The following is a 15,289-nucleotide window of genomic DNA, read 5'->3' on the forward strand; positions in this document are numbered from 1 at the left end:
TAAGAGATTGTGGGGTATGTCCATTCATCTAGACTGCTCTTGAATATGCCATTTGTTGGTAAAGAGATGGGTATCCCCCATTATTCCCATTCCCACAACCATTACTCTTGCCTAAACAACCACTAGTCTCGCTTAAACCTTGGTTTTAAAACAGCCCACTTGAGAACAATGGAGAAGTGAAAATTACAGAAGGAGAAGTAGGCTTATGTCTACATTGTAACTCTGCAATAATATCATGACATAAAACTGAGTTTAAAAAAACGACCTTTTCATAAAAAGAAGAGAGGTGGCGAGGAAGAGCTTACTCTTGACAATAAAAGTAAGCACTCCAGTTTTAGGCTACCACTGGCATTCACGAAATTACATCTTTGGATAGACCCATTTAATCTCTATTTTGGAAAAAATACCTACAGTGCATTTGGAAACTATTCAGACGCGTCACTTTTTCCACATTTTGTTACGTTACAGCCTTATTCTAAAATGTATTGAATAGTCCCCTCCATCAATCTACACACAATACCCCATGATGAAAAAGCAGAAACAGGTTTTTAGAAATGTTTGCCAATGTATAAAATTTTTAAATATAACTGAAATATCATATTTACATAAGTATTCAGACCCTTTGTTATGAGACTCAAAATTGAGCTCAGGTGCATCCTGTTTCATTGATCATCCTTGAGATGTTTCTACAACTTGATTGGAGTCCACCTGTGGTAAATTCAATTGATTGGACATGATTTGGAAAGGCACCCTGTCTATACTAAGGTCCCACAGTTGACAGAACATGTCAGAGCAAAAACCAAGCCATGAGGTCAAAGAAATTGTCCGTAGAGCTCCGAGACAGGATTGTGGGTACCAAAACATTTCTGCAGCATTGAAGGTCCCCAAGAACACAGTGGCCTCCATAATTCTTAAATGGCAGAAGTTTGGAACTACCAAGACACTTTCTAGAGCTGGCCGCCTGGCCAAACTGAGCAATCGTGAAAGAAGGGTCTTGGTCAGGGAGGTGACCAAGAACCCGATGAGCACTCTGACAGAGCTCTAGAGTTTCTCTGTGGAGATGGGAGAACCTTCTAGAAGGACAACCATCTCTGCAGCACTCCACCAATCAGGCCTTTATGGTAGAGTGGTCAGATGGAAGCCTGCTGTGGGGATGTTTTTCAGCGGCAGGGACTGAAAGACTAGTCAGGATCGAGGGAAAGATGAACGGAGCAAAGTACAGAGAGAGCCTTGATGAAAACCTACTCCAGAGAGCGAAGGTTCACCTTCCAACAGGACAACGACACTAAGCACACAGCCAAGACAACGCAGGAGTGCCTTCGGGACAAGTCTCTGAAGTTCCTTGAGTGGCCCTGCCAGAGCCCGGACTTGAACACGATCAAACCTGTTTTGCTTCGTCATTATGGGTTATTGTGTGTAGATAGATCATTTTTATTTATTATTCATTTTAGAATAAGGCTATAACATAACAACATGTGGAAAAAGTATAAGGGGTCTGAATACTTTACGAATGCACTATATACACTAGAGGTCGACCGATTATGAGTTTTTACCCACGCCGATACCGATTATTGGAGGACCCAAAAAAAGCCGATACTGATTAAATCGGCCGATTTTTCGGGAGTCGGAAGTTTACATAGATTTAGGTTGGAGTCATTAAAACTCATTTTTTTCAACCACTCCACAAATTTCTTGTTAACAAACTATAGTTTTGGCAAGTTGGTTAGGACATCTACTTTGTGCATGACACAAGTAATTTTTCTAACACTTGTTTACAGACAGATTATTTCACTTATAACTCACTGCTTCACAATTCCAGTGGGTCAGAAGTTTACATACACTAAGTTGACTATGCCTTTAAACAGCTTGGAAAATTCCAGAAAATGATGTCATGGCTTTAGAAGCTTCTGATAGGCTAATTGACATAATTTGAGTCAATTGGAGGTGTACCTGTGGATGTATGTCAAGGCCTATCTTCAAACTCAGGGCCTCTTTTCTTGACATCATGGGAAAATCTAAAGAAATCAGCCAAGACCTCAGAAGAAACTGAAGACCTCCACAAGTCTGGCTCATCCTTGGGAGCAATTTCCAAAAGCCTGAAGGTACCACGTTTATCTGTCAAGCAATTGTACACAAGTATTAACACCATGGGACCACGCAGCCGTTATACCGCTCAGGAAGGAGATGCGTTCTGTCTCCTAGAGTCTCCGTACTTTGGTGCGAAAAGTGCAAATCAATCACAGAACAACAGCAAAGGACCTTGTGAAGATGCTGGAGGAAACAGGTACAAAAGTATCTATATCCACAGTAAAACAAGTCCTATATCGACATAACCTGAAAGGCCGCTCAGCAAGGAAGAAGCCACTGCTCCAAAACCACCATAAAAAAGACAAGACTACGGTTTGCAACTGCACATGGGGACAAAGATCATACTTTTTGGAGAAATGTTCTCTGGTCTGATTAACTTCTTTGATATAGGGGGCAGCATTTTCACTTTTGGATGAATTGCATGCCCATAGTGAACTGCCTCCTACTCTGTCCCAGATGCTAATATATGCATATTATTTCAATATATGCATATAATTTCTATCCAATTACTATTGGATAGAAAACACTCTGAAGTTTCTAAAACTGTTTGAATGATGTCTGTGAGTATAACAGAACTCATATGGCAGGCAAAAACCCGAGAAAAAATCCGAACAGGAAGTGAGAATTCTGAGGCTGGTCGATGTTAACTTCTTGACACTAGGGGTCAGATTTATTATTATTATTATTATTATTATTATTATTATTTTTTTTAAATACCGTTCCCAAGGTAAACAGACTATTTCTCAGGTCCAGTTCGTAGACTATGCATATAATTTACAGATTAGGATAGAAAACACTCAAAAGTTTCCAAAACTGTCAAAATATTGTCTGTGAGTATAACAAAACTGATTTTGCAGGCAAAAACCTGAGGAAATCTCAACCGGAAGTTATTTTTATTTTTTTAATCTGTGTTTCATTTCCCGTCTTTCTTCCATTTAAAGGGGTATCAACCAGATTCCTTTTCCAATGGCTTCCTCAGGCTGTGACCAGGCTTTAGACATAGTTTCAGGCTTTTATTTTGAAAAAATGAGCGAGATTTTTAAAAACTAGTCAGGTGTCCTTTGATTAGTTCCTGCGCGCGAGAGGGGTATCTCTCCATTTTCTTTCTCTCTTTTATTGAATAGGTTACGGTCCGGTTGAAATTTGATCGATTATGTATGTTAAAACAACCTGAGGATTGATTCTAAAAAACATTTGACATGTTTCTACGAACATTACGGATACTTTTTGGAATTTTCGTCGAACGGAACGAGGCTGTGGTTTTCTGAACATAACGCGCAACCCAAATGGCGTTTTTTTGTTATAAAAGTAATATTTATCGAACAAAAAGAACATTTATTGTGTAACTGGGAGTCTCATGAGTGCAAACATCCGAAGATTATCAAAGGTAAGCGATTAATTTGATTGCTTTTCTGACTTTCGTGACCATGCTAATTTGGGACTAGCTGTTCTAGCATTGATTGATACACTCACAAAAGCTTGGATTGCTTTCGTTGTAAAGCATATTTTCAAAATCTGACACGATAGGTGGATTAACAACAAGCTAAGCTGTGTTTAGGTATATTTCACTTGTGATTGCATGATTATAAATATTTTGTGTAATATCTGGCGCCCTGCAATTCAGCGGTTGTTTAGGAAAATGATAAAGGGTAAAGGGATCCGTAGCGCCAAGAAGTTAAACTCATCGCCTATTCAATTCCCTGCAATATATGGATCTGTTTGCACTTCCTACGCCTTCCACTAGATGTCAACAGTCGGTAGAACATTGAATGAAGTTTATACTGTGTTCTGGGGCCAGATAAGAGGGGAATGAGTCAGTGGTCTGGCAGATTGCCAGTTCCTGGTCACGCGCTTTCCTCATGATATCGCCTTGCGTTCCATAACTTCTACAGACATGAAGGAATGCTCCGGTTGGAACGTTATTGGATATATATGATAACATCCTGAAGATTGATTCTCTACTTACTTTGACCAGTTTATTCAACTTGTAATATAACTTTTTGAAGTTTTCGTCCGACGTTTGCCTGCAGCTGCGCGAGCGTTTGGACATGTGTACTACACATGCTAGCAAAAGTAGCTACTTGGACATAAGTAATGGACATTACCGAACAAAACAACGATTTATTGTGGAACTAGGATTCCTTGGAGTGCATTCTGATGAAGATGATCAAAGGGAATATTTATGTTGTCATTTCGTATTTCTGTTGACTCCAACATGGCGGAGAAATGTTGTTAAATCTGAGCGCCGTCTCAGATGATTGCATGGTGTGCTTTTTTCGTACATTTTTTAAAAATCTGACAGTGGTTGCATTAAGAACAAGTGTATCTTTAATTCTATGTAAAACATGTATCTTTCATCAAAGTTTATGATGAGTAATTCTGTTATTTGACGTGGCTCTCTGCAATTTCTCCGGATATTTTGGAGGCATTTCTGAACATGGCGCCAATGTAAACCGAGATTTGTGGATATAAATATGCACATTATCAAACAAAACATAAATGTATTGTGTAACATGATGTCCTATGAGTGTCATCTGCTGAAGATCATCAAAGGTTAGTGATTAACTGCTTTTTGTGACTATCTTTTGCTGGGAAAATGGCTGTGTTTTTCTGTGGCTATGTACTGAGCTAACATAATTGTTTGGTGTGCTTTCCCCGTAAATCCTTTTTGAAATCAGACACGTTGGCTGGATTCACAACATGTGGAGCTTTAATTTGGTGTCTTTCATGTGTGATTGATTTTTATAGTAATATATTTGAATTTGGCGCGCTATATTTTTTCTGGCTTTTGGCCAAGTGGGACGCTACCGTCCCACATATCCCAGAGAGGTTAAAGAAAAATAGAACTGTTTGGCCATAATGACCATCGTTATGTTTAGAGGAAAAAGGGGGAGGCTTGCAAGTCGAAGAACACCATGACCCGTGAAGCACGGGGGTGGCTGCATCATGTTGTGGGGGTGCTTTGCTGCAGGAGGGACTGGTGCACTTCACAAAATAGATGGCTTCAATAGGAAGGAAAAGTATGTAGATATATTGAAGCAACATCAGTCAGGAAGTTAAAGCTTGGTCGCAAATGGGTCTTCCAAATGGACAATGACCCCAAGCACACTTCCAAAGTTGCAAATTGGCTTAAGGACAACAAAGTCAAAATATTGGAGTGGCCATAACAAAGCCCTGACCTCAATCCTATAAAACATTTGCGACAGTACTGAAAGTACTGAAAAAGTGTATGTGAGCAAGGAGGCCTACAAACCTGACTCAGTTACACCAGCTCTGTCAGGAGGAATGGGCCAAAATTCACCCAACTTATTGTGGGAGCTTGTGGTAGGCTACCCGAAACATTTGACCCAAGTTATAAAGTGGTTAATTTAAAAGGGGTTTATAAAGTGGTTCATTCAAAAGGGGTTTATAGGTCAGATAAAAAGATTATGCTCTGCCATGAAGTCATGACTTCTTACCTGTCCGGAGTGAGTTGGTGAGTGACATGGGAGGGAAATTCAGAGGATCCCATATTGGCTCTATGTCATAGTACTACAAGAAAAGAAAACAAGAGAGGACACGGTTATTGAAATCTCATTTCACTGACAAATGTAGGGGTACGACTATGAAAGAGACACAGGCAAACCTGTCAGCTCAAGATTCAGAAAGAATTCACTCCTCAACTTCTTGAAAATGTTGCTGTGTTACAGCCTGAATTTAAAATGTATTAAAATTAGATTGTGTCACTGATCTACACACAATACCCCATAATGTCAAAGCGAAATTATCTTTTTAGAAATCTTTACAAATTAATAAAAAATTAAATGCCCAAATTCCTTGAGTCAATAAGTATTCAACCCTTTTGTTATGGCAAGCCTAAATAAGTTCAGGAATAAAAATTTGCTTAACAAGTCACATAATAAGTTGCATGGGCTCACTGTGTGCAATAATTATGTTTAATGTGATTTTTAAAATGACTACCCCATCTCTGTACCCCAGACATACAATTCTCTGTAAGGTCCCCAAGTTAGGTCTCTCTTTATGTAGTGTTGTCTCTCTTGTCGTGATGTGTGTTTTCCAATATATATATATATATATATATATTTTAAAAATAAAAAAAATAAAAATAGAGCCAGTGTCCCCACAGGAGGCCTTTTGGTAGGCCGTCATTGTAAATACAAATTAATTCTTAACTGACTTTCCTAGTAAAATAAAGGTTAAATAAAACATGTATACATGAGCAGTGAATTTCAAGTACAGATTCAACCACAAAGAGTAATTGAACACTGGTCACATTAATACTGTTTAACCCACTTCATATGTATATACTGCGTGCACACCTTTTCTAATCATATACTGTGCATAATGTCTATAAACATCATATAAACTCAGCAAAATAAGAAACGTCCTCTCACTGTCAACTGCGTTTATTTTCAGCAAACTTAACATGTGTAAATGTTTGTATGAACATAACAAGATTCAACAACTGAAACAAACTGAACAAGTTCCACAGACATGTGACTAACAGAAATGGAATAATGTTCCCCTGAACAAAGGGGGGGGGGGTCGAAATCAAAAGTAACAGTCAGTATCTGGTGTGGCCACCAGCTGCATTAAGTACTACAGTGCAGCTCATCCTCATGGTCTGCACCAGATTCGCCAGTTCTTGCTGTGAGATGTTACCCCACTCTTCCACCAAGGCACCTGCAAGTTCCCGGACATTTCTGGGGGGGAATGGCCCTAGCCCTCACCCTCTGATCCAACAGGTCCCAGACGTGCTCAATGGGATTGAGATCCGGGCTCTTCGCTGGCCATGGTAGAACACTGACATTCCTGTCTTGCAGGAAATCACACACAGAACGAGCAGTACGGCTGGTGTCATTGGCATGCTGGAGGATCATGTCAGGTAGAGCCTGCAGGAAGGGTACCACATGAGGGAGGAGGATGAGTTCCCTGTAACAAACACCGTGGAGATTGCCTGCAATGACAACAAGCTCAGTCCGATGATGCTGACACACTGCCCCAGACCATGACGACACCTCCACCTCCAAATCGATCCCGCTCCAGAGTACAGGCCTCGGTGTAACACTCATTCCTTCGATGATAAACGCGACTCCGACAATCACCCCTGGTGAGACAAAACCGTGACTCGTCAGTGAAGAGCACTTTTTGCCAGTCCTGTCTGGTCCAGTGACGGTGGGTTTGTGCCCATAGGCGACAATGTTGCCGGTGATGTCTGGTGAGGACCTGCCTTACAGCAGGACTACAAGCCCCCAGTTCAGCCTCTCTCAGACTATTGCAGACAGTCTGAGCACTGATGGAGGGATTCTGCGTTCCTGGTGTAACTCGGGCAGTTGTTGTTGCCATCCTTTACCTGTCCCGCAGGTGTGATGTTCGGATGCACCGATCCTGTGCACGTGTTGTTACACGTGGTCTGTCACTGCGAGGACGATCAGCTGTCCATCCTGTCTCCCTGTAGCGCCGTCTTAGGCGTCTCACAGTACGGACATTGCAATTTATTGCCCTGGCCACATCTGCAGTCCTCATGCCTCCTTGCAGCATGCCTAAGGCACGTTTATGCAGATAAGCAGGGACCCTCTGCATCTTTCTTTTGGTGTTTTTCAGAGTCAGTAGAAAGGCCTCTTTAGTGTCCTAAGTTTTCATAACTGTGCCCTTAATTGCCTACTGTCTGTAAGCTGTTAGTGTCTTAACGACCGTTCCACAGATGCATGTTCATTAATTATTTATGGTTCACTGAACAAGCATGGGACACAGTGTTTAAACCCTTTACAATGAAGATCTGTGAAGTTATTTGGATTTTTACTAATTATATTTGAAAGACAGGGTCCTGAAAAAGAGACGTTTCTTTGTTTGCTGAGTTCACATATTGTTACAGGCTTTGGTTTTTCCATTTATGTTTTGAGTTTGGACTTTAGCGAGTATAGCTCATTAGCACATAAGGTGCACCGATTGGAGTCACCTCATTAGTCAGTATGTGCTACACCTGTGGTGGTTGCAAACTCATTAGTGGGGAGGTGTTTCACCTGTGCTGGCCCAGTGCTCTTGAGAGATGTGGAGGGTTAAACACCTTTAGTTGGCTCTCCCTACTTTGATTGCTAGACAAACAATCCTTTATCTGATTTCGTTGAGCGCCACCTTTTCGGTTTACTTACTGTCTAAGTGTGGTGTGGGTTTTACATTTTGTTTACCTCTTGTTGGGCAAATTTAGTGGGTGTCTTTTAGGTTCCAGTTGTTGTTGCTAGTCAACTTTCAGTGGGACACCCCCATGAGTTTCTCTCAGAACCCCTCTTAAAACCCCACCGGTTTTGTTGTCGGTTTGTTAGTTCCCCCTTCTGTTTGAGCGACATTATTGGTTTTCATGCTGGGGAACGTAACACTATATATTTATATGTAATGACTGCACTGTCAGAGCTAGAAACATAAGCATTTCACAGCAACTGCGGTAACATCTGCAAATTATGTGTACACGGCCAAAAACATTTGATTGAGGTTTTCCTATTGTTTGCAAAGAAGGGCACCACCTATTGGTAGATGGGTAAAAAAAAGCAGACATTGAATATTCGTTTGAGAATGGTGCCGTTATTAACTTTACACTTTGGATGGTGTATCAATACACCGAGTCACTACAAAGATAAAGGTGCCCTTCCTAAATCAGTTGCCAGAGAGGAAGGAAACTGTTCAGAGATTTCAGCAGGCCAATGGTGACTTTAAAACCGTTACAGAGTTTAATGGCTGTGATAGGAGATAACTGAAGATGGAACAACATTGTAATTTATGTTAGTATTATGGGTAAAAACAGAGTGAAAAGAAGGAAGCCTCTACAGAATACAAATATTCCAAAACATGCATCCTGTTTGCAACAAGGCTCTAAACTTTAGTAATACTACAAAAAAAGTGACAAAGCAATGAACTTTTTGTCCTGAATCCAAAGCGTTATGTTTGGGGCAAATCCAACAACACATCACTGAGTAACTCTTCATATTTTCAAGAATGGTGGTGGCTGCATCATGTTATGGGTACGCTTGTCATCAGCAAGGACTAGGGAGTTTAGGATAAAAAATAAACGGAATGGAGCTAAGCACATGCAAAATCCTAGACGAAAACCTGGTTAAGTCTGCTTTCCAACAGACAGAGACAAATTCACCTTTCAGCAGGACAATAACCTAAAACAAGGCCAAATATACAATGGAGTTGTTTAACAAGACAACATTGAATGTTCCTGAGTGACCTAGTTACAGTTGTGACTTAAAATCGGTTTGGAAAACTATTGCAAGACTTGAAAAAGGCTGTCTAACAATGACCAACAATTTGACAAAGCTTGACATTTTTTTTTAAGAATAATGAGCAAATATTGTACAATCCAGGTTTGCAAAGATTTTAGAGACCCAGAAAGACTCACTGCTGTATTTGTTGACAAAGGTGATTCTAACATGTATTGACTCAGGGGGTTGAATACAGTGCATTTGGAAAGTATTCAGACCCCTACCCTATTTCCACATGTTGTTACGTTATAGCCTTATTCTAAAATGGATCAAATAAAAGTCTACACGCAACACCCCAACATGACAAAGCGAAAAAGGTTTGTCGAAATTTTGCAAATTTATAAAAAATAAAAAACAGAAATACTTATTTGCATAAGTATTCAGACCCTTTGCTATGTCTCGAAATTGAGCTCAGGTGAATCCTGTTTCCATTGATCATCCTTGAGATGTTTCTATAACTGGTGGTAAATTTAATTGATTGGACATGATTTGGAAAGGCACACACCTGTCTATGTAAGGTCCCACAATTGACAGTACATGTCAGAGCAAAAACCAAGCCACGAGGTCGAAGGAATTGTCCGTAGAGCTCAGAGACAGGATTGTGTCAAGGCACAGATCTGGGGAAGGGTAACAAAACATTTCTGCAGCATTGAAGGTCCCCAAGAACACAGTGGCCTCCATCATTCTTAAATGGAAGAAGTTTGGAACGTCCAAGGCTCTTGCTAGACCTGGCCGCCCGGCCAAACTGAGTAATCGGGAGAGGTGACCAAGGACCCGATAGTCACTCTGACAGAGCTCCAGAGATGGTTGTTCTTCTGGAAGTTTCTCCCATCTCTGTAGCACTCCACCAATCAGGCCTTTATGGAAGACTGGCCAGATGGAAGCGACTCCTCAGTGAAAGGCACATGACAGCCCGCGTGGAGTTTGCCAAACGGGACCTAAAGGACTTTCAGACCATGAGAAACAAGATTCTCTGGTCTGATGAAACCAAGACTGAACTCTTTGGCCTGAATGCCAAGCATCATGTCTGGAGGAAACCTAGCATCATCCCTACGGTGAAGCATGCTGGTAAAAGCATCATGCTGTGGGGATGTTTTTTCAGCAGCAGGGACTGGGAAAAATTTACGGAGCAAAGTACAGAGAGATCTTTGCTAAAATCCTGCTCCAGAGCGCCCAGGACCTCTGACTGGGGGCGAACGTTCACCTTCCAAAAGGACAACAAACCTAAGCACACAGCCAAGACAACGCAGGTGTGGCTTCGGGACAAGTCTCTGAATGTCCTTGAGTGGCCCAGCCAGAGCCCGGACTTTAACCTGATCGACCATCTCCGGAGAGACCTGAAACTCCAAATACAGGTGTGTCAAGCTTATAGCGTCATAACCAAGACTTGAGGCTATAATCACTGCCAAAGTTTCTTCAACAAAGTACTGAGTAAAGGGTCTGAATACTTATGTAAATGTGATCATTTTTTATTTGTATACATTTGCACACTTTTCTAAAAAAAAACAGTTTTTGCTTTGTCATTATGGGTTTTTGTGTCGATTGATGAGGGGGAAAAAAACAATTTAATCAATTTTAGAATAAGGCTGTATATAATCAAGATACACTCAGTTGCCCGTTTATTATGTACACCACCCCGTTCAAGAAAAAGCGGCTCCATTGGGCACGCAATCGCCAACACTGGACAATTGAGGAGTGGAAAATCGCCTGGTCCGACAAATCCCAATTCCTGTTGCGTCATGCTGATGGCGGTGTCAGGATTTGGCGTAAGCAGCCGCTTCTTCTTGTTTTTAGCTGACAGGAGTGAAACCCGGTGTGGTTGTCTGCTGCAATAGCCCATCCGTGACAAGGACCGGCGAGTTGTGCATTCTGAGATGCTGTTCTGCACACCACTGTTGTTCTGCACTGTTATTTGCCTGTTTGTGGTGGCCCCATCCTGCATGGTGTAAAAGATACATGCTGGTGGTGGTGGTGTAATGGTTTGGGGAATGTTTTCCTGGCACACGTTTAGTCTCTTGATACCAATTGAGCAAAGTCTGAATGCCACACGTTGTAGAATCCATGCCCCAGGGAATTAAGACTGTTCTGGAGTTCTGGAGGCAAAGGGTGACCAACCCAAGGCTAGATGGGTGTATTGTATTATTTTCCATTAATAAAAGATAAAAATGTATTCCACTTTGACATTAGAGTATTTTGTGAGGATAGTTGACACTTTTTTTTTTTATTAAAGCAATTTTAATCCCACTTGGTAACAACAACATTTTGTAAAAAGTCTGAAGGCACTGTACATCTTTCGCCACAATGTTAACCTATATTTTTATAATTATATTGTTCTGAAGAGTTTTTAAAAAATCTATAGATTTCTGCTTCAAACTCTGTGACAAACGATATAGCCTACAATGTATATATATATATAACAAATACAGAGATCCAGTGTAGACATAGCATGGACATGAAACACCTAGCCTACCTGTGGGTGAGGCAGGTAAGCCTCCTCTTCTGCCATGGCGTCTGAGAGAAGATAAATACCTTGAGAAAAGTCATGACTTATAAAATGTAATTGTAGTTTACTGTACATATGCTTTATTACATAGCTAAATGTTTTACCGGAATTAAAGGTTTTAGTGATTTTCTGCATCTCATCCAATCTCAAATGTGCCCTGATTAGACACCTCTCGTGACATTTGGATTTTCTATTGGCATGCTGTGTATAAACCACTTATCTAACAAGCTAACCAGTTAGCTAACTAAAACACAAGTGTCAAGATATATTAGCTAAAACAGCACCCTCTCTTAAGTCAATTTTTCAAGACACCAAAACAAAGACAAAGCCAACCGTCCGTTTGCTCTGGTCTAACTAACGTTAGATAACTAACTACTCAACTTCATTTTTTTGTGGCTAGCATGCAAATAGCTAGCTAATTTGACAATGAGGAAGTGGACTTGGCTAGCTAGCAAAGTTATAACAATAAACTTAAATTGTTTACTTATTATAATTACTCATATCATTACATTTAAATATTGTAGCCAAAGCTTACCTAGGTCACATGCGATTCCTACATCCACATCAGATGAGTCGAGTTTTGCACATTATTGCGCCATGCTTAGGTGAACTGATTTGACCGAATCTGACAGTATCCTATCGTCAAACGTTCATATTATACAACACTTCTAGGTTAATAATTTTGCTTCAGTTAACGAGGATGAAATATAACAGTGCTAGCTAGCAACATCGACTTGTACAGTTGTTCAGAAACTTCACTTCCCCACTGGAAATTCCCAGTGACGTAGACTTGTGAAGGTCTTTGCAGCACCTGCCCCCAGGTGGCCAAAGCTGGGATATGTTTCCTCACAACTTCACAACTAGGCCTCCTAAGGCAACAAAAACCCAGGCAAAGATTATCAATTATATTGACAAGATAGCCGAATGGCCGCTCTAACAATGGAAATACATGTACTCAACGACTGAGGCGAGATCAGGTGCGACCATTCTAGCCAATGAGAGGGAACTACCCTCTCCCATGGCCGAGCCACATATAGAACAATGATATGGATATTTCACCGGATATGAAGCATCCGCTTTGTGTTTCCACTAACTATATGGTAGTGAGAAGAAGCCCATTGGCCGGCAGTGGGAGAAGATGGAAAGAGATGGATTTTAGCCGACATTCTGCAAATTTTCTCATTAATTAAACATTTGATCTTAATGCAGTTCTGTTCGCAAAACTAACATCGGTTATGAACAGAGTGGACTAAGTTTGGTGGACTTTCCCCTTTACAATAGTAAAACAATTCATCAAAAAAATATATATCGTTGTTTAGACTGCAAAGGCGAATTTGAGTTACTGCACACGCGCACTTCACAGAGGAGGCGTTCCCTAACGGAAAATGTGCAGATGTCTGCTAGAACGCGCCAATTACTTCTCGTCAAGATCAGTATGTAGTAGTGGGTCATTCGCGAACGATCGGCTCTTTTTGGTGAACCGAATTGCATCGGTGGAAGAGCCGTTTATTTGGCGCCCGGATTTGTATACCTCTATTACTGCAGAACGTTTGTCTTCAGATAAGTTACACAATAAAGTATCTAAAAAGGATGAATCCTCACTGCAGAAACAATAAATGGTGGGGAGACCACGTCAAACTTGACCCCCAAAAAACATCTGGGTCAGATGGTTTAGACATTTTTCTTCTTAAGGTTGCTGCCCATATCATCGCCAAGCCTACCTGACCATTTTAACATGTCTCTCCTCTCTGAGGAGGTTCCCATTGCTTGGTAGGCTGCCACGGTTAGTCCTTTATTTAAAGGGGGAGATCAAGCTGATCCTAACTGTTATAGGCCTATTTCTATTTTGCCCTGTTTATCAAAAGTGTTGGAAAAACTTGTCAATAATCAACTGACTGGCTTTCTTGATGTTTATAGTATACTCTCTGGTATGCAAGCTGTTTTCCGCTCAGGTTATGGATGTGTCACTGCAACCTTAAAGGTCCTCAATGATGTCACCATTGCCCTTAATTCTAAGCAATGTTGTGCTGCTATTTTTATTGACTTAGCCAAAGCTTTTGATACGGTAGACCATTCCATTCTTGTGGGCCGGCTAAGGAGTATTGGCGTCTCTGATGGGTCTTTGGCCTGGTTTGCTAACTACCTCTCTCAAGAGTGCAGTGTATAAAAGTTAGAACATCTGCTGTCTCAGCCACTGCCTGTCACCAAGGGTGTACCCCAAGGCTTGATCCTAGGCCCCACGCTCTTCTCAATTTACATCAACAACATAGTTCAGGCAGTAGGAACCTTTCTCATCCATGTATATGCAGATGACACAGTCCTATACTCAACTGGCCCCTCCCCGGACTTTGTGTTAAACGCTCAACAACAAAGCTTTCTTTGTGTCCAACAAGCTTTCTCTGCCCTTAACCTTGTTCTGAACACCTCCAAAACACAGGTCATGTGGTTTGGAAAGAAGAATGCCCCTCTCCCCACAGGTGTTATTACTACCTCTGAGGGTTTAGAGCTTGAGGTAGTCACCTCATACAAGTACTTAGGAGTATGACTAGACAGTACACTGTCCTTCTCGCAGTACATATCAAAGCTGCAGACTAAAATTAAATCTAGACTTGGTTTCCTCTATCGTAATCACTCTTCTTTCACCCAAGCTGCCAAACTCACCCTAATTCAGATGACCATCCTACCCATGCTAGTTTATGGAGACATAATTTATAGAACGGCAGGTAAGGGTGCTCTCGAATGGCTAGATGTTCTTTGCTATTCGGCCATCAGATTTGCCACCAATGCTCTTTATAGGACACATCACTGCACTCTTCTGTAAACTGGTCATCTCTGTATATCCATCGCAAGATCCACTGGTTGTTGCTTATTTATTAAACCCTCTTAGGCCTCACTCCCCCCTATCTGAGATATCTACTGCAGCCCTCATCCTCCACATACAACACCCGTTCTGCCAGTCACATAATGTTAAAGGTCCCCAAAGCAAACACATCCCTGGGTCTCTCGTCTGTTCAGTTCGCTACAGCTAGCGACTGGAACGAGCTGCAACAAACACTCAAACTGGATAGTTTTATCTTAATCTCTTCATTCAAAGACTCAATCATGGACACTCTTACTGACAGTTGTGGCTGCTTTGCGTGATGTATTGTTGTCTCAACCTACTTGCCCTTTGTACTGTTGTCTGTGCCCAACAATGTTGGTACTTTGTACTGCTACCATGTTGTGTTCATGTTGTGTTGTCATGTGTTGCTGCCATGCTATGTTGTCGTCTTATGTCTCTCTTTATCTAGTGTTGTGTTGTCTCTCTTGTCGTGATGTGTGTTTTGTCCACTATTTTTATTTAATTGATTTTTATTCCCAGCCCCCATCCCCACAGGCCTTTTGCCTTTTCGTAGGCCATCATTGTAAATAAAAATGTGTTCTTAACTGGCTTGCC

The 15,289-nt window shown here is 41.1% G+C and overlaps 1 protein-coding gene across 2 annotated transcripts in view; it reads right to left on the minus strand.

Annotated features, from left to right (window-relative positions):
* Window positions 1–12,815, minus strand: part of LOC129857996 (nuclear factor NF-kappa-B p105 subunit-like) — a 33,844-nt gene extending 21,029 nt beyond the window's left edge. The window contains exons 1-3 of one of the 2 annotated variants that reach the window (XM_055926823.1): window positions 12,389–12,815; window positions 11,821–11,861; window positions 5,547–5,619 (exon numbers count right to left, since the gene is read on the minus strand). In XM_055926823.1, coding sequence (XP_055782798.1) covers window positions 5,547–5,619; window positions 11,821–11,856 — 109 coding nt within the window. In that variant the 5' untranslated portion in view covers window positions 11,857–11,861; window positions 12,389–12,815. Of the gene's footprint in view, window positions 1–5,546; window positions 5,620–11,820; window positions 11,880–12,388 lie in introns of both variants that reach the window. The other variant, XM_055926824.1, reaches the window with a different exon arrangement.
* Between the last annotated feature and the right edge of the window lie 2,474 nt (window positions 12,816–15,289).

Source organism: Salvelinus fontinalis, chromosome 6 (genome assembly GCF_029448725.1).
Source record: "Salvelinus fontinalis isolate EN_2023a chromosome 6, ASM2944872v1, whole genome shotgun sequence".
NCBI lineage: Eukaryota > Metazoa > Chordata > Actinopteri > Salmoniformes > Salmonidae > Salvelinus > Salvelinus fontinalis.